We start from the raw sequence: 19,322 nt of genomic DNA, 5'->3' as shown, positions 1-19,322 counted from the left end.
GTCCAACCAGGGAAACTCCCCCCCTGTCAGGTGTAAAGGAGCAACTTGGACACTCAGGCATGAAGGAAGCATGAGTTCAAGTCCGTTGCTCTCCCCAGGTTGGCAGAGGGTGTGTAGAGCCCAGGATCACATTAGATAATTGACACAGGGGTGAAAAATGGGTTACAAAATCGTGGGATAAAAATTGTAAAGAATAAATAAAAGTAGCAATCTATGAGTTCAAAACGTGGCACGAAGCGTTTGATCTGCTACTTTTGAAATGTAATCATATAACTTTGAAAATATGAGGTTTCCACCCCCGACAGAGACAATATACAGTACTGTACTGTATATGGATGAATAAATGGTGAAGCAGATTTTGTTGATTAGTGTTGCACACAGCACAGATTAAACATTGTTTAGTAAACATTTGCACAGTACGAGACTAAAAATGAAGACATCATACTTCTTCTCCGTTTAATTGTAATTTGAACGAGTTCAGTAAAAATATAGACTAATGTATGCCTACAACCTACTACTGTACATGGCTGAAGGTTTGATTCATTATGCCTGTCGGCTCAGAAATAAGGCCTTTCTGATTAATGAGCCTCTGGCGAGGAATCGACGAGACGGTGATAATGAAAACCCAAGTCAGAAATAGGCATGTCACTCAAAACGGGCACCGCACTCCTCATTATGGCGCTAAAATTCACAACTTCCACTGGCGGAGACCTTTGCTGACACTTTATAATTTCCTCCTCCAGGATATGATAGCCTCTTTAGAAAAAGATTAAAAGTAAAACAAAATTAAAAAATAACAGAACAGAATGACATGGTAATAGTAGTAATAGAGTGTTTTTTTAATGAACAGTGACTTTAATATTAAACTCCCAGGTTACATGGCGGTGTAAAAATGACCTTTAAAAAAAAAGGGGGGGGGGGGGGGGGGGACACCCATTAGCTTTAAGCCAGTCTCCTGCCGAGCGGCGGAAAACAGTCTCTAATGAAGACTCATCACAAACCCACAGGAGTCAGCTGTTCTTTCCACAGAATCTCCCTCTCCCTCAAAAGCAACCGAGCAGGCATTTATCCTGACAGCTCCACTCACATTTCAACCCCACGTGGCCTGCATCTGATACACCTTTTTTGCAGACGGTTTACAAAAAAGAGATTAGATTAGAACAGTGTTTCTCAAAGTTTTAAAATTTGAAGGTCTCCCCTACACTCTGACAGCGTGTATACAAATGGAACCAACGGGTCCATTTGGTATGAACCCACTGACTCCCTGGAACCAACGGGTCCATTTGGTATGAACCTACTGACTCCCTGGAACCAACGGGTCCATTTGGTATGAACCCACTGACTCCCTGGAACCAACGGGTCCATTTGGTATGAACCCACTGACTCTCTGGAACCAACGGGTCCATTTGGTATGAACCCACTGACTCCCTGGAACCAACGGGTCCATTTGGTATGAACCTACTGACTCCCTGGAACCAACGGGTCCATTTGGTATGAACCCACTGACTCTCTGGAACCACGCTGGGCAAGACCTACGCTGTAGAGTGAATCACTCATCCAGCTGGGATCGACCCCCTGGTCCCCCGGACCCCACTTTGGCCCCTTTTCCACCAAAAGAAAGAACTTTGGTTCTAGAACTGGTTCCGTTCTAGATTCTTGGAACCGTGGTGCTTTCAGGGGAACCATTTTTGGTTCAAGTTCCGAACCACTCTGAACTGGTTCAATATTAGGCGTGAAAAAAAGAAGCGAACCGGTTCAACCCTGGTGGAAAAGGGGCCTTAAGGCTCATACATAGTCTGGATTTTCGGTGGTGGGGTGGGGTGACCACCGAACTACAACATGGCGTCACGAGCCGCGGTGAAGAGCAAACCACCGCCACCGCTCCAGCCCTTCTCTCTGTTTTTACTCACCACCGCTCAACGTTATTTCAGCTCCGGTGGTCACCTCACCACCGAAAATCCAGACTATGAATAGGCCTTTAGAGACCCACCGTACTACTGTACCCACATGCTAGCACTGCTGGTTAACTGTAGCTCCCTGTTATGTTACGGAGGCGTTAATTCTGAAACCGTGTTCCTCAACAATTATTCTCCAGAGGAGCCGCTGCACTAACCTGACTCGGCCAGATGGGGCAGCAGAGAGTACACTGGGTCCCCCCCCCCCCCCTGCTCCCATCTGGGAACTCTCAGGCAGACTAGATGCCCGGCCACAAAACGGCCTGGCCAATCAGCGGCAGCTAGAGGCGGGATCAAGGCAGCACTGTGTATGCCTTGATCCCGCATCAAGTCTGCCTGAGAGTTCCCAGATGGGAGCAGGAGGGGGGGAACCCAGTGTACTCTCTGCTGCCCCATCTGGCGGAGTCAGGTTACCGCTGCACTGCTAGGCCTCCAATAACACATGTGAACGCAGGTAAATAACCTGACAGAACCTCGTACGTGTCTCTGCAGTGTTAAGTACTACTATACTGCCCTAAATGTCTGTCTGCCTGTTCAGCTTCGTAAAATGGTATAAATATGTCTTCCTCTTAATGTGGTTCACTGATGTCCCTCAGACATTTATATAATCAATATGCTCTAGATCTGTAATATAGATCTCTAGTTTAATCGCCCAAATAGCTGAAAGTCAGACAGCAGGAAAATCCCCCACCACGCATACTGTACATACTGTACACGACAACATTTCAATCTATTCTGTCTATCTTACGGAGCTAAAATATAGATGCAGAATGCTGTGGATGATTTTAGCAGAATCACTGACATAGACCATATTCACACAGCGACCATTAGTTAGGTACCTTAAGTTACCTTAAGTTGTGGCAAATCTGGGAAAAAAAATGCTTACCACTAGCTTTCTTCACAGATGTGTTCATAAAGGTGTCTACTATCACAGAAAAAATGGTTCCAACCCAACTCCCTTGGGAAACTTTGTGACAGCTGCTGAAAGTTGGGGTACCATTATCAACCAATATAAGGCAAAAAAAAATCCAAATTTCATTATACTTTAAGTAGCATGTGACATGTCAAACTATAGGGGGTTTTCATGATGCTGAATCCATTCCAAGCATTAGTTTTGCACGGAAATAGTCCTTGGGCTAAATTTGGCCATAGCCACTTGCCCAAATGTGCTGACCTCATCACATTTGTGAGGACGGCTATGGGCATTTTTAGGCAAGTGTTTTTTGTGCAAAACTAATGCTTGCAATGGATTCAGCATCATGAAAACCACATGCTACTTAAAGTATAATGAAATTTGGAATGTTTTGCCTTATATTGGTTGATAATGGTACCCCAACTTTCAGCAGCTGTCACAAAGTTTCCCAAGGGAGTTGGGTTGGAACAAAACATTTTTTATGAACACATCTGTGAAGAAAGCTAGTGGTAAGCATTTTTTTCCCAGATTTGCCACAACTTAAGGTAACTTTACCTAATTACATGTTGACATTTTGCATTGAAAAAGCAGGGTGGCAAGATGGCCGCCGTGTGTGAGTATGGTCTATAAACACAGAGGGGTTTAAAACTGAGTTGCAACCAAGAGCCACATGGGGTTAAAAGACGGAGTCGTCAGCGTATAAACACCAGTCTGTTTTTGTTCCGCTCTTTTATTCAGTTTCAAAGGCATTTTCAAAAACCTCTCGTGTCTTCGATATGCTCTCAATCAACTCTTTAAAGGCCCCTTTTCCACCGGTTGGCTCCCAATGGGAACCGGTTCAGTTCTTTTTGGTTTTTAGTCCATGAGCCAGAGCTCCAAAATTGAAACGTTAATTATGAATTGAGTGGGCAAAACCATACCTATATTAGATTGTTATCACCATTAAACTTCCCAATTGAGTACTTACACGAAGACAATGATTTATTGTATTACAAATTTTACATTTTTGAGTGGTGTAAACCAGAGTATTGGACTCGAGACTCGATGACTCGACTCGAGTCCGACTCGAGTCATTGATTTGACGACTTGCAACTCGACTTGGACTTAAGGGTAAAAACTTGAGACTCGACTTGACTTGGAAGACAATGACTCCAGACTCGACTCGAGTTGTACAGTACAGTACAGTACAGTACAGTACAGTACAGTACAGTACAGTACAGTACAGTACAGTACAGTACAGTACAGTACAGTACTCGACTCGACAATCTTGTGACTCGACCCGACTTGACTTGACATAACCTTGTGACTCGACCCGACTTGACTCGACAACCTTGTGACTCGACCCGACTTGACATAACCTTGTGACTCGACTTGACTTGACTTGCCCACAACAGAAAAACTTGAGACTTGCTTGAGACTTGGACCAAATGACTTGCTACTCGACTCGGACTCGGATCGGAGGGACTCGTGCAATTGTCTGGTGTAAACCACTCCTACAACTGGCTTTGTTAGTTTGTCTGTCTGTCTGTTCGTACCAAAAAATGAGCATGGTTGCTATGGTCACCCAGTTCACACGGGTGTGATTTCATTACGTCAGACATTACGTCAGACCACAGCTGATCAGGCTATATAAGACCTTACACCACTCAGTTCACACGGGTGTGATTATTAAATATGCAAATGAGGAATTATGTAGGAAAATAAGCAAAATAATCGAAAATATGAAAGAGCTACTACTGTGGAAGGGTTATCATGTATTCATTTACTTGTATTGATCCTATAAACAATTTAATATAGGGTATAGTTTGCCCACCAATTTTGGAGCTCAGCTGGCTCATGGACTAAAAACCAAAAAAGAACTGAACCGGTTCCCATTGGGAACCAACCGGTGGAAAAGGGGTCTTTGAGTGTGAGCCACAGTTCTCCGTTGTTCCTGTAGATGGTGGAGAGACCATGACAGTACATGTATCTTGTATCTATTTGTCTCCTGCAGTTACACTGTAGGCAAACACAGTACACATTCATTTACTGACTGGAGCATGACTGATACCGTCTCTCGGGTAAAACAACAGATCAATTATTGTCCCGACCTCCACAATCTTCGACGCAGGTGCAATCGTCCGTTACTTTCGATATGCGACTCATCCGGTATAGACAATATGTGGACTTTCCAATATCTTTGATACACTTGTATGTGAGTCACCCAAAATGTCCAATAAGTATCTCCAAATCCCCTAATAATGTGCGGTTCGCTCCGCGTGACTCCACCGACCACCTTTCTGAACCGTTTGTGAATTGTCTTGACGTGTCGCCTGCAGACGGCCGATATTCTCTACTCATCCCCATAACTAATGCTTTGATAATGACTCCATGGACAACCTTTGTAAAAATCTGTTGTCCTGAAAAATCTTACCTTTTTCTGTGTGCTACTAATTGATTGTATGCTTTCCTTACAACTCCTCCTTCCATGGGACACACAGTAGTAGTACTGGATATTGTAGCACTCTGACTTCCAGCGCTTTAAAAGCCTGGCGTTCGTCATTGGTCAAGCTGAAGGATGGAGGCTAGCCATTGGTCCATTTCCAATATTCCAAGGAATGATTGGTTACTGTTGAATATGTACCGTATTATATATACTGTTCCATTTGAAACTGTGATATGCACTGATATTCCAAACATTGTCATTGGCTACTTTCCTTCCGATGTTCCTCATCCGTGCGAGTGCTAGTCCTATTGCGCTCACTGGAGCGGTCTCGGGGACAAAGTACTAGTCCTATTGCGCTCACTGGAGCGGTCTCGGGGACAAAGTACTAGTCCTATTGCGCTCACTGGAGCGGTCTCGGGGACAAAGTACTAGTCCTATTGCGCTCACTGGAGCGGTCTCGGGGACAAAGTACTAGTCCTATTGCGCTCACTGGAGCGGTCTCGGGGACAAAGTACTAGTCCTATTGCGCTCACTGGAGCGGTCTCGGGGACAGAGTACTAGTCCTATTGCGCTCACTGGAGCGGTCTCGGGGACAAAGTTCCTGTTTCCAGCCGACCCCAAGTTTGAAGCTAGCCATTGGTCCGTTAAATCCACATTCCAGACCCCCTATTGGCCTGGACACTGTGGTGTTAAGGTCATTGATTGGTCAAGGTACACGGTTTGCGTTGAGCCATTGAAGAGTCTCAAGCCCCATTCATACATAGGCGGACGTGCGGGAAATAGCGCGAGCTATTTCCCGCCGTGCACCGGCGCTGTGTGATGGGGAAAAAAAATTAGGCATCAGTTAGAAAGAGCAGGAGTGAGAGAGAAAGAGCCTGTTATGTGCTTCTTAAGTCAGTCCTTATCCTGCCCTCCATCAACCTCCTCTGTGTCCAGTGCTTCTCTCTCTATCTCTCTCTCCCTCCATCTGTTCACTCTCGTATATGCTTTCAGTCCAGGTGTGTGTTGTGCCACCCCCCCCCCCCCCCCATCCCCCTCTTCTTTCAAGCAGTCTATCTCTCCCTCTCTCTCTCTCTCTCTCTCTCTCTCTCTAGCCCTTGAAGGGCCTCGGCGGGGGCTTGCCAATCTCCACAGAGATGTCGGTGAAAAGGGGATGCCTCTTCACCTGCACCACCCGGTAGGTCAGCGTGCTGATGCCGTCCCTCTTCATCGTGTTCTTCGTGTTCTGGATCTTGTTAAACCTGGATGTGGGCGAGAGAGAGAGAGAGAGAGAGAGAGAGAGAGAGAGAGAGAGAGAGAGAGAGAAGGGTTGAGTCTTGTTTAATTTACCATGGACACTCTGCTTGCCGCAACTTGCAATACAAACAGAACATGGACAACATACAGTAGACATCTATCCCAGACGCACGCATAATCTGAGACAATAGTATGATTTAATTTCATTCACCTTGTTTGTTTGCTAGCCTAAATGATAACCACATCACATGTGAACCCTGGCATCACTATTTTGGGCAAAGTTTTTGATCTGTGTACTGTAGCAGTTAGTTGGGCAGTGTAGGAGAAACGCATCCGTACAAAACCAAGAATGATAATATAATAAAGGGACCTAAAAGGTCTAAGCTTGTTATGCGTTCATGACATGTGGATGGTTCAAAGGACATACAGTACATTATATGGTCTCTGTCGGGAGGAAACCTCATAATATGAGGTTGCCTCGGGTATGTCCAAAAATAGGATTCAAACTCAAAAGCATCAAAAGTAGCAGATCTACAAGTGCCACACTTTGGCTGCATTTCGAGCTTGTGGATGTGCCTGGACTATTGATGCTTTTGTGTGACGCTGTAGTATATGATCAAGTAGGGCGTGCCGTTCATTTCATTTAAAAATAAGAGAGTAAAAAAATATATGGAGATTGGAGGTTTCGGCCAGACAGCAACGATATACTGTAGGTGTGGTGTTCCATTGCTGTGTGCTTCAACACCAACAGGTGGTGCTGTTGCCTTACACACTGCTGAAAGCCTATCACTTGCAAGATTGTCAGACAGCAGTGCCATTCCATCCTGGCCTTGTAATTAGTCTACTCTAAAATACCTGCTCCCAGAGGCTGTCATCCCACTTTCCAAAAACCTCTCCTTTCTCCTCAGGTGATTTCTTTTTAGAAAACTAATTCATGGTGAAGGTGAATCCGGCTGTTTCAAAGTTCTGTGCCTTGCAATAATGCATGCATGTATAATGAGGCACATCAATAACACAAATGAACACTGCGACTGACAACGACATTTGCTTTTGCATTCACTATGACTATATTTCCTTCTAAATGTATTTTTGGCATGTATTACCTAATTTCAAATAGATTCAGTGAACACTGAACAGAGAGATAGGAAAGGCAGGAGAGAGGTAGCCTGGCTAATAAGCCAGACTCAAATCACACTGTCGTGTGGTATTTGAGTCTGGAGATGCTGTGTATGGATCTTGTTTCCCGGGGCGCGGGTTCAAACATTTTCTCATTGACGCAATTGGTCAGAGCTACTGTCAGTCAAAGGTCTCAAGCATTGAACGTCACTGTACCAAAGCCCGCCCATATTGCATACCGTGTCCCGATTGGCCACACCAGTTCTCTGGTGTAGGAAATGGGCGTACAATTGAGCCTCTCCAGACCGTAATCCGCCGGCAGGCAATTTTTGCCAACGGCTGATTCGGTCTGGTTTATTAGCCAGGCTAGGAGAGAGGGAGAGAGAGAGAGAGACAAAGGGGATGACATGCAGATTCAGACGTATACCAAATGTTCCGTTACTCGCTTATCCATTGGGGCGCCCCCTGTATTCCCTCTATAGCCACTACCTGATGAGTCCGACACCCTATCCAAAGCCCAACCCTAAACCTAACCTCACAGGAAGCCACAGGTTAGATTTAACCTGCCACGGGTTAGTTTTAACCTGCCACAGGTTAGTTGTAACCTGTCACGCATGTCGGGGGCCACAGGTTCGTTTTAACCTGCCATGGGTTAGTTTTAACCTGCCACAGGTTAGTTTTAACCTGCCACAGGTTAGTTTTAACCTGCCGTGGGTTAGTTTTAACCTGCCACAGGTTAGTTTTAACCTGCCACAGGTTAGTTTTAACCTGCCGTGGGTTAGTTTTAACCTGCCACAGGTTAGTTTGAACCTGCCACAGGTTAGTTTTAACCTGCCACGGGTTAGTTTTAACCTGCCATGGGTTAGTTTTAACCTGTCACACATGTCGGGGGCCACAGGTTAGTTTTAACCTGCCACAGGTTAGTTTTAACCTGCCACGGGTTCGTTTTAACCTGCCACGGGTTCGTTTTAACCTGCCACACATGTCGGAGGCCACGGGTTAGTTTTAACCTGCCACGGGTTAGTTTTAACCTGCCACACATGTCGGGGGCCACGGGTTAGTTTTAACCTGCCACGGGTTAGTTTTAACCTGCCACACATGTCGGGGGCCACGGGTTAGTTTTAACCTGCCACGGGTTAGTTTTAACCTGCCACAGGTTAGTTTTAACCTGCCACGGGCTAGTTTTAACCTGCCACGGGTTAGTTTTAACCTGCCACGGGTTAGTTTTAACCTGCTACGGGTTCGTTTTAACCTGCCACGGGTTAGTTTGAACCTGCCACGGGTTAGTTTTAACCTGCCACGGGTTAGTTTTAACCTGCCACGGGTTAGTTTTAACCTGCCATGGGTTAGTTTTAACCTGCCATGCAAGTCGGGAGTCACGGGTGAGTTTTAACCCGCAGCACGGGTTAGTTGTAACCAGCAGCGCATGTCGGTGCGCTGCCGACTGTCAAGTGTTATCAAACTAATTCCTGTCGGACTACCAACGGATGCACCTGCACCCTTATCAAAAATAGCAGATCTACAATCTTGTATATATTTTTGATTCATAGACCGGAGTTCCAAAGGTGTCTGTAATTGGTTTCCTCCTTTTTACGGGGCTCTGAAAGAGTCTATAAGAGGTTTGTGAGCTTGTACATCATATTTTCAACATTATGTTCAGAGATTGATTTTAGCCAAATGTTTGCCGATTACGACTATACACATGCCCAGAGTAGAGACGATCAGAGATCTCTGCGCACCGGATATATGTCTGGGGAAATCGGAATTTAATTGAATCGCCTTTGGCCGTGAAGAAAACCAGCACTAACAAACCCACTGCTCTGAACACCAGTCCTTAATATCCTCCCAATGTCAAGGATGCCCTAAAGTCTTTGCATTGGCTCTGCCATGCTGTTATTTTAAAAAAAATCTCTCGACTTGCTTTCCACCACCCAGCTGTAGCCTATTCACTCAATTTAGATGTCACCAGACCTATGAGTAGGAGGAGGAGATCTCTGGTCTCTAATCGCCTGGAAACCTCCTACAGTATGTCCAAAACTATTATCGTCTAGGATTCAAATAAAAATATAGCAAAAGTAAGATGTGTACAAGCTCAAAACGCATCCCTTCGAGCTTGCGGATCTGCTACTTTTGATGCTTTTGTGTGAGGCTGTAATATGATCAAATAGGGCCGTTAATTTACAAAAGAAAACACAAAAAGTTAGAATATGGAGATATGAGGCAGCAACGATATGGCTGCTCGTAGTAAGAACAACCTATTTGACTATAGGTTACTCCCATTGAGATTCTACAAGAGTGGTGTAGCTTGTTGAACCAGTGTGAAGGAGCCATGAATTGGATTATTGTAATATTTTGGTCAATGAAATGAATGGGCTGTCACTGGTGTTAATGTGATTGATTGACGGGCATAGGGGCGGACCTGGTTCACTCAAGAAGGTGGTCTGTTCACCTGTCTGACACACAGTGAGAGAGAGGGGGTGTGTGGGACGCCGTACTTTTTGTTGACCGCTTTATTTTGCTTTCTTTTATTTACGTTCATCGCTGTGATTACTTTGATTTATGTTTGAGCACCCTTTGAGTTATTCATATTGCTTTAATAAACCCCTTAAACGCATTGTTTTGGATCCAGCGAATTCCTTTTGTTTGTGGAGCAGAGCACGTCTGACAACCTGGCCCATCCCATCGCCTCTCAGCGACTTTAAGGTTATTTTCTCACGTAGTCGCTTTACACAGTGTATAATTTCTGGTTCAGTGGGGACGGTTAGTGGGCTATGCTTTGTGGATCACATGCTTGTTATGTATTGATTTTGTTTAACCTCAGCAGTGAGGCAGGTCTTTGGATATGTACATGTTAATTTAAAAACAATTTAATGTGAAGATAAGAGCTGAGGTTTCTGCCCAAAAGCGACGATATCCTTTGTTTGTGTGAAGTGGGAGAACCAGTGGCGTATCCAGGAATTACGTTGTGGGCAGGCAAGATCATGTGTTAATTGTCGTCTCACAATCGTAGCACTAAAGGTTTTCAAAGAGATATACCTGCCAGACGAGTGGGATACAAAGGCTTGCATTTACATTCTAATGGGTGATTGAGGGTCGCGCTCTACCGCAACGGCCAATCAGCTGTCCATTAATAGTTCTCAGGTCTTGTTTTTGTCTTATTTTTTTCTCAATTGTATGGATTTTGGCCATGCCAGAAATGGATTTGGACAGGCGGACGCCTGCCCTCGCCTTATTGTAGATACGCCTCTGGGAAACAGCTAGCAGACTGTACAGGCTCAGGGACAGGGAGTCCCGCCAAGGCCGCCATACATGTCCACTCTCTCACAGAGCAGGATCGATGCAAACAAGCTGATCTACAAGCTCAGCTCTCTCTCCCTCTCTCTCTCTCCTGCTGCTGCTGATTTTGGCGAGCGGCACTGACTGTCAAGTATACCGTGAATCATGTTTTATTGCCTGCTTGGACGTACGGTACGGTACGTACAGCTCCAGTCTCTCAGCAGTCAGCCACAGTCCACAGATTCCACACAGCAGCACCTTGCCAGATGGACCTGCCTCGTCAACTCACTGTTTCGTTGCTGTCGGGCAGAAGCCTCTTATCTCCATGTATTAACCTATTTTGGGCGGGAACCCCTTTTGGTGTTAGCATTATACGATACGATATGATACGATACGATACAACTTTATTGTCAGCTTTCACTGAAATTTGCTTTGCGTCCATGACGTCACCGTTCAAGATACAGACAGGATATTACATTACACAAGGTACATTACAGGACACAACTCACAGGAGTTGTGTCCTGTAAAGTACCTTGTGTAATGCTTATGTTATGCTTTAGCTATTGAAAAATAGCAGATCTACAAGCTCATAGCGCGCCACCGAGTGGCGCGCTACGAGCTTGTAGGTCTGCTATTTTAGAAAAATCGAAGAACGACTGACATAGAAACATAGCTTTTTTCAGAAAACTGTCAGGATGTAGAAGACATTTTTAGAATCTGATCTCAGGTCAAAATGGGTTAACTTTTTTGTAAATGTGCGCCCTACTTGATCATCCTACACTAACTACAGCATCACACAATGCATTGAAAATAGCAGATCTACAAGCTCGTTTTCAGCTTGTTGTGACCAAGCTTGCTTGCCGTTGCAAATCCTGAAAAGTAACCGTTTTGGACATATGAGGTTTCCACCCGACCACCTCTGCTGGCATGGTTTAGACTTAACAATAATGTGATGAGATGTGAATAGAAGTACGCCTTTCTTTTGCTGTCTTTTGTCAAGCACCGCGATATAGAAGAAAAGGAGAATTGCTTTAGGAACAAAAGAAGACTATATACGAACGAGGCAACGAAGGAAAGGAGAGGAGAAGAGAGAAAGGGAACGAAATGACGGACGGACGCGTACAAAAGTCCAAACATGTTACTTTCTCAGGATTCAAATAAAAAGAAAATAGCAAAAGTAGGAGATCTTGAAAGCTCAACACTTTTTAACTTGCAGATCTGCTACTTTTGATGCTGTAGTATGATCTTGAGCTTGCCTGCCAGACGTATACTGTGTGTGTGTGTGTGTGTGTGTGTGTGTGTGTGTGTGTGTGTGTGTGTGTGTGTGTGTGTGTGTGTGTGTGTGTGTGTGTGTGTGTGCATGACAGTATACTGCTGCATAGACAGAGAGAGGAACGGCGGACATGCATAGAGAACCAGTGGGGTAGAGAGAGGATGACGGCTAAATGGAGAGGAATGGAGAGAGAGGAACATAAAGCAGACAGTGATGGAGAGAATGAGAAGCAGGAGGAACAGAGAGATCCCTCAATGAATCTATCAAGTGGATGGAGATTAAAGGCATTTGGCTGACTGTGCCGCACGCACGCACGCACGCACACGCACGCACACACACACACACACACACACACACACACACACACACACACACACACACACACACACACACACACACACACACACACTCTCTCAGATGTTTGAGGGGTGAGAGATAGTGCTAAACACAATATGAGAGGCATGAGATGCAACTCGAACAAATTAATTATTTCTGAAATAAATGCTGGCTTCGTCCAGATGGACCATATAGCTTAAAACAAATGCAATACGCTGCAAACGCTGGCCAAATGAATTCCGAATTAGAAGGCCCTTTCTAAATGCTAATACATCAGTCACACGCACGCACACGCGCACACACGCACGTAGTTCCAGACTCTATTGTGGAATAGTTGTCTGGCTACACAAGACTAGGATCTTCTTAACCCATTAAAGCGCAAATAACATGCATTTTAAAACTGCTTTTAATATTTAATATCATATTGTCTATGTCCCTCAAAGTTATTTCTAATGGTTTGAGCCTCAATTACCACTCTGATATAACCAGTCCTTGTCATTTCTTTCTGGACTTTGAAAGCAGTTTTAGCTGCAGTACCACAATGTCCTGAGATGGTGGGGGTGCTGATATGCAGATTATTTAATATTTGAGTCATTATAATACTGATGCTAGATAAAACCAGGCTTGTTTCCATTCCATGCCAGCTTGGAAAATCAACAATGGTGGACATTGTAAACAAAGTGGAAATGCAAATTTGGAACTGAAGACTGACGAAGAGAAGGAATTATACAAAGTAGTGTGGTGTTTACCTGTGAGAAACATTTTTTCTATTTAAGCTGACAGCATTTGACCTGTGTGTAAAGCGGTGATGCACCCTAGAGGTAGGTGGAGAGCATCACATCTCTTGCCTCATCGATCGAGGTCTTGTATCAGCTATCAATATTAGCTTTTATTATTAAGAATACAGTTATTCCTGTAATGTTTGAACATTGGTGTATAATAGTTATTATTCTTATGAGTAGAAGCGATTTATTGGGGGTAGAACGGGGATGTACAGGGGCTATTATATTTACATTTATATTAAAGAGTGTGGTGGGTGTGGCTATATTAAGCATTGGGTATCGTGTGCGCACATCTGGACTTCAGTTCTCCGTTGGTCCTGGGACGGTCGGTCGGTAGGTGAAAGTGCCCGTAAATGTTATTATAAGGATCAATGTCCACATTATACCTTTCTTGTGTAAATGTTGTTAGTCGGTTGTATGTTCTGCGTTTAATTATTGTATTGTGTGTTTTCTTATTTCAACAGTAAAATTACCTGCTGCTACTACTATCGACAACAAAGCCAAGCTATCATAACTGTGCTATAAGCGACGTACAGACTGGTTGATTTTATTGTATGAACAGTATAGTTAGTGAATGTGTGTACGTGTGCGAGTGTGATATAAACAACAAAATACCATTTTCGTTGTGTTTGGTTTGTTATAAGTCGATTGAGTTGAGTAGTTTGCACTGTTGTGTCCAGGCCAGCGATCCATGTCAGAGGGAGATTGTTTAGTAACCACTTATTAAGCAATATTCTGAACGGGTGACATTGATGACATCACGATGAGGACAAAATCAGTTGAGCTGTTCTTGAGAGCAATTTCCATTAAAGCACCAATATGATATGAAAGCCTGATTGTTCAAAATTGGTTATTTGTGGGGATAGAAAACACATATGGGAGCCCCAAAACCCCCAAAGAAATTGAAAAAGTTAAATTTTATGTTATAGGTCCTTTAACAGTTAAAAAACGTTATACATAGTGCCCCGTTAATGGGTTTTCATCCTGCCTAAAAGACAGCTGGTCTCGGAGCAATCTGCATTAGAGGACACAGTGTGTCCTGTCATGCTGAAGATACACAGCTGTACTATACATCTGACTATAATAACCTCAGTCCTGTTATAAAGGATTTTATTAACCTCATGAGTATAATGTTATTGTGTGTACAGGTATATGTGTATGTGTGTGTGTGTGTGTGTGTGTGTGTGTGTGTGTGTGTGTATGTGCGTGCGTGCGTGCGTGCGTGCGTGCGTGCGTGCGTGCGTGCGTGCGTGCGTGCGTGCGTGCATACGTGCGTGCATACGTACGTGCGTGCGTGCGTGCATACATGCGTGCATACATGCGTGCATACGTGCGTGCATACGTGCGTGCATACGTGCATACGTGCATACGTGCGTGTGCGTGGGCGGAGAAGGGCTTCTGACTGCACTTTGTATATCTGTTTGTATAATGGTTGCATAACGTGACGCATCCCACACAAGACATATCCAAAGAACTGGCTCGCTGCTGAGGTTAAACAAAATCAATACATAACAAGCATAGCCCACTAACCGTCCCCACTGAACCAGCAATTATACACTCGTTCAACAAGCTACGCCACTCTTGTAGAATCTCAATGGGAGTAACCTATAGTCAAATAGGTTAAATCTTTACTACGATCAGCCAAGCCGTTGATATACAGTAACATATCGTTGCTGTCTGCAACGTATCTCCATATTCAAATTTTTTCGTAAATGAAATGAACTCCCTACTTGATCATACTACAGCGTCACGCAACAATATAAAACATACTGTAGCAGATTAGCACGTTCTAAATGTGGCGCGAAGCGACGTGTTTTGAGCTTGATACTTTTGCGTTTTTTGAATTTGAATCCTGTTTGGGACATTCACCCGTCATTTAACCCATTTTGACCTGAGATCAGATTCTAAAAATGTCTTCTACATCCTGACAGTTTTCTGAAAAAGCTATGTTTCTATGTCAGTCGTTCTTCGATTTTTCAAAAATAGCAGACCTACAAGCTCGTAGCGCGCCACTCGGTGGCGCGCTATGAGCTTGTAGATCTGCTATTTTTCAATAGCTAAAGCATAACATAATGCTAACACCAAAAGGGGTTCCCGCCCAAAATGGGTTAACATTACTCTAATAGACCCCCAGGTGTGGTTATAATATTCAAGTACGTCTTCTCTGTGTATTTTTGGTTTCTTCCTGAAAGCTGAAAGACTTTGAGTCAAAAGGCCCAATCGAAATACAGCACCAAATCACATCATAACCCTAACCCCTCCCCCATTATCATACATACAACAACACCTCCTAGTATCATAGTACCTGATGATCATGTTTTAGGGGGGGGGGGGGGGGCAGGTATTAGTTAGCGTGCGTACACGTGCGTGCGTATAAACACTAGCTCAGGGGTTCTCAACGTTTTTGGCCGGGGACCCCCGAAAATGCTTTGGCAACGTCTCGGGACCCCCACCCCGCCCCCTCCCGCCCCCTCCCCAATATAAATTGACTGCTACAATAACCTTAAACCATTTTGGGCGGGAACCCCTTTTGGTGTTTTAAGCATTGTTATAATTTAGCTATTTAAAAATAGCAGATCTACAAGCTCGTAGCGCGCCACCGAGTGGCGCGCTACGAGCTTGTAGGTCTGCTATTTTTGAAAAATCGTGAATTAAAAAAAAAAAAATTAAAATAATTTGGGGACCCCCCCAAAATAATTTGGCGACCCCCCGAGGGGTCGCGACCCACGGGTTGAGAACCCCTGCACTAGCTGATGGCGCTGGAGGATACTATTGAACGTGGCTCTTTCATCCTCCTCCACTGGTACCTCATTGCTATGCCTAGCCAGCATCCAGGGGGCTGAGCAAATGGCTTTGTGAGTGAGAGTACGTGTGTGTGCGTGTGTGCGTGCGCGCACGTGTGTGTGTGTATGTGTGTGTGCGTGTGACTGTGTACGTGCGTGCGTGCGTGCAGGGGAGATAGTGAGCATTCATCATACAGTCTAGATATTTCCGCGGGTAAATACAGTGGACATTAGGCACATACTCTCCAGATAAACTACACTCCGCTGAAAGGCAGTCCTTAACCCATTTTGGGCGGGAAGCTTTGGGTGTTAGCATTATGTTATGCTTTAGCTATTGAAAAATAGCAGATCTACAAGCTCATAGCGCGCCACCGAGTGGCGCGCTACGAGCTTGTAGGTCTGCTATTTTTGAAAAATCGAAGAACGACTGACATAGAAACATAGCTTTTTCAGAAAACTGTCAGGATGTAGAAGACATTTTTAGAATCTGATCTCAGGTCAGAATGGGTTAATTCAAAGCCAAACAGTCGACCCCCCCGCCCCCTCGGAGGAGGCTGGAATACAAAATAGGGAAATAGGAACACAATAGCAAGACAGATGGACAACAGAATTCATCACATCGCACCCCGCCTCCATTCCTATTTCCTACAATCACTTCTTGTTGCCTATTTTCTAACGATAGTCGCTATACTATATGCAGTTCATATACACCAACTGTATACCGTTGCTATGTCGTATTCTAACTTTTATTATTATTTTTAATATGTCCTACTTGATCATACTAAAGCAGGGGTGGGCAACTGGCGGCCCGGGGGCCACATGCGGCCCCCACCTTCACTTAATGTGGCCCTCGGGTTAATATCAGAATACTGATATATTAACATGCAAACATGACCTGCTTTAATTATTTCAGTCTAAATTAGCAGCTCAATGCTCAACACAAGTATAATTAAAGGCATTTTAAATTAAAAATGTTAATTTTCAGGATTCCAATTCAAAAATAGCGAAAAATAATTAAAGATTTCAATTTGAATGTAGCAAAAATAATCGATCTACAAGCTCAAAACGCGTCGCAGCGCGACGCGTTTTGAGCTTGTAGATCGATTATTTTTGCTACGACAGTATAATACATGGCTCTAAGGTAGTGAGTGTGGAAATATAGTGGCCCTCTCCATCGTCAAAGTTGCCTGTACTAAAGCATGACACGAAAGCATCAAAAGCAGCAGATGCGCAAGCTCGAAACACGGCTCGAAGTGACGCGCTTTGAGCTTGTAGATCTGCTACTTTTGAATTTGAAATCCTGAAAAGTAACAGACATACAGAAATCAAATGTAATGTGGTTTCCACCCGACAGAAACGATATGTTATTTAGATAGACAGTATACCGTTTGGTTTTAGATAGCATGCTGTTTGTTTAGACAGATGCCAGCTTGCTGTTAGATAGCATGCTGTTTAGTTTAGACAGACGTCAGCTGTGGTCTTTACCTTGTTTCTAGTTACTTTGTAGCACTTACTTTTAAAATAGAGTCAAAACAAAACGTGACGAAACATTGTTGCGACTGCAGGTCACATTTTCTATGAAAACTTGCAGTCCCTCCGTCACCCACCCCATGCCTCCATATATGGTCATGCTCATGACATCATGTGACAATTAAGCCCATATATGGTAATGATCCCTGATGTCATCAATATTGGCCAGCAACTCTACATCTGACCTCAAACCCTTAGATCTCCATTCCATATGTTGATCCTTCCCCGTCTATCCTTCCATTCAAACTCTAGACAGGCCCGCCCCAAAGTTGAGTTCTCAACAGGCCCGAAAATTAAGGCCCGACCCTACCTGGGCCCTCATCAAACCCTGTACACTCAAGAGTCAAGACACTGTCACCCTTAGATCTCCATATATGGAGCTGGTTGCCAATCCATCATGCCTTGTCTCCACATATGGATCTGACCTTGTGACATCACAAGACATCATGGAGACCCTTAATGCCTCCATATATGGTCACGCCTCATGACATCACGATCACGTCTCGTGACACGTCACGCCACCATATATGTTCATCTCCATATATGAAGATCACGACACTGACCTCGTCTAACCCTGGTTAACCATACATGGAGAAGACTGGGTCATCACCTAGATCTGCATATATGGAGCAACTTTTGTTGATTTGACCTCATGAAATCCTGTACACTCAAGACACGCTCCATATATGGCCAAAATTCATTCCATATCTTGATCTGACCACCCATGCCAAAGTGCCAGCGTTCGCCCAGCAGTCTGCCGTCACCCAGGCGGATGCGTGCATGCGACTTCGCCCTCAGGCAGTGCCGGGGGCAATTTGGTGCCCTAGGCAGGATTTTTCGTGAAACCTTTTCAGGGCAATTTCCGGTTATCTTTCTGATATGTAAAAAGCTGAAAAATGACCATGGCCCCCTTGTGTCCTAAAGCACTGTACTTGGTCACATATGAGTTATATTAGGAAACTGCCCTCCCTGCCCTCATGATGCCCTAGGCAACTGCCTGTTCTTCCTGAGGGGAGGGCCGGCCCTCCCCTCATGATGCCCTAGGCAACTGCCTGTTCTTCCTGAGGGGAGGGCCGGCCCTCCCCTCATGATGCCCTAGGCAACTGCCTGTTCTTCCTGAGGGGAGGGCCGGCCCTCCCCTCATGATGCCCTAGGCAACTGCCTGTTCTTCCTGAGGGGAGGGCCGGCCCTCCCCTCATGATGCCCTAGGCAACTGCCTGTTCTTCCTGAGGGGAGGGCCGGCCCTCCCCTCATGATGCCCTAGGCAACTGCCTGTTCTTCCTGAGGGGAGGGCCGGCCCTCCCCTCATGATGCCCTAGGCAACTGCCTGTTCTTCCTGAGGGGAGGGCCGGCCCTCCCCTCATGATGTCCTAGGCAACTGCCTGTTATTCCTGAGGGGAGGGCCGGCCCTCCCCTCATGATGCCCTAGGCAACTGCCTGTTATTCCTGATGGGAGGGCCGGCCCTCCCCTCATGATGCCCTAGGCAACTGCCTGTTCTGCCTGATGGGAGGGCCGGCCCTGCCCTCAGGGCGTCTTACTGGTATTAATCTACCATTCAGACAGATTTGACAAAATTACAAAAACTGTAGTGCTGTAATGTCCTTTTATAACATACTGTACTGTATCTCTTCCTCTTTCGTCTCCATGCTAATGTTTTGTCAAATCCCTGGCTGAAACGTGCCATACAACTACAGTA

General features: G+C 44.9%; 1 protein-coding gene across 1 annotated transcript in view; it reads right to left on the bottom strand.

The window, feature by feature from the left end:
* Nucleotides 1–6,362: 6,362 nt before the first annotated feature.
* b4galt2 (UDP-Gal:betaGlcNAc beta 1,4- galactosyltransferase, polypeptide 2) overlaps nt 6,363–19,322 on the bottom strand; it is a 343,648-nt gene continuing 330,688 nt past the window's right edge. Inside the window, exon 8 of the mRNA XM_079488696.1 lies at nt 6,363–6,534. Coding sequence (XP_079344822.1) covers nt 6,384–6,534 — 151 coding nt within the window. The 3' untranslated portion in view covers nt 6,363–6,383. The remainder of the gene's footprint in view (nt 6,535–19,322) is intronic.

This window comes from Electrona antarctica (genome assembly GCF_951216825.1).
Source record: "Electrona antarctica genome assembly, chromosome: 19".
NCBI lineage: Eukaryota > Metazoa > Chordata > Actinopteri > Myctophiformes > Myctophidae > Electrona > Electrona antarctica.
Note: the sequence above shows the minus strand (reverse complement) of the source record. Positions and strands in the feature narration are given on the sequence as shown.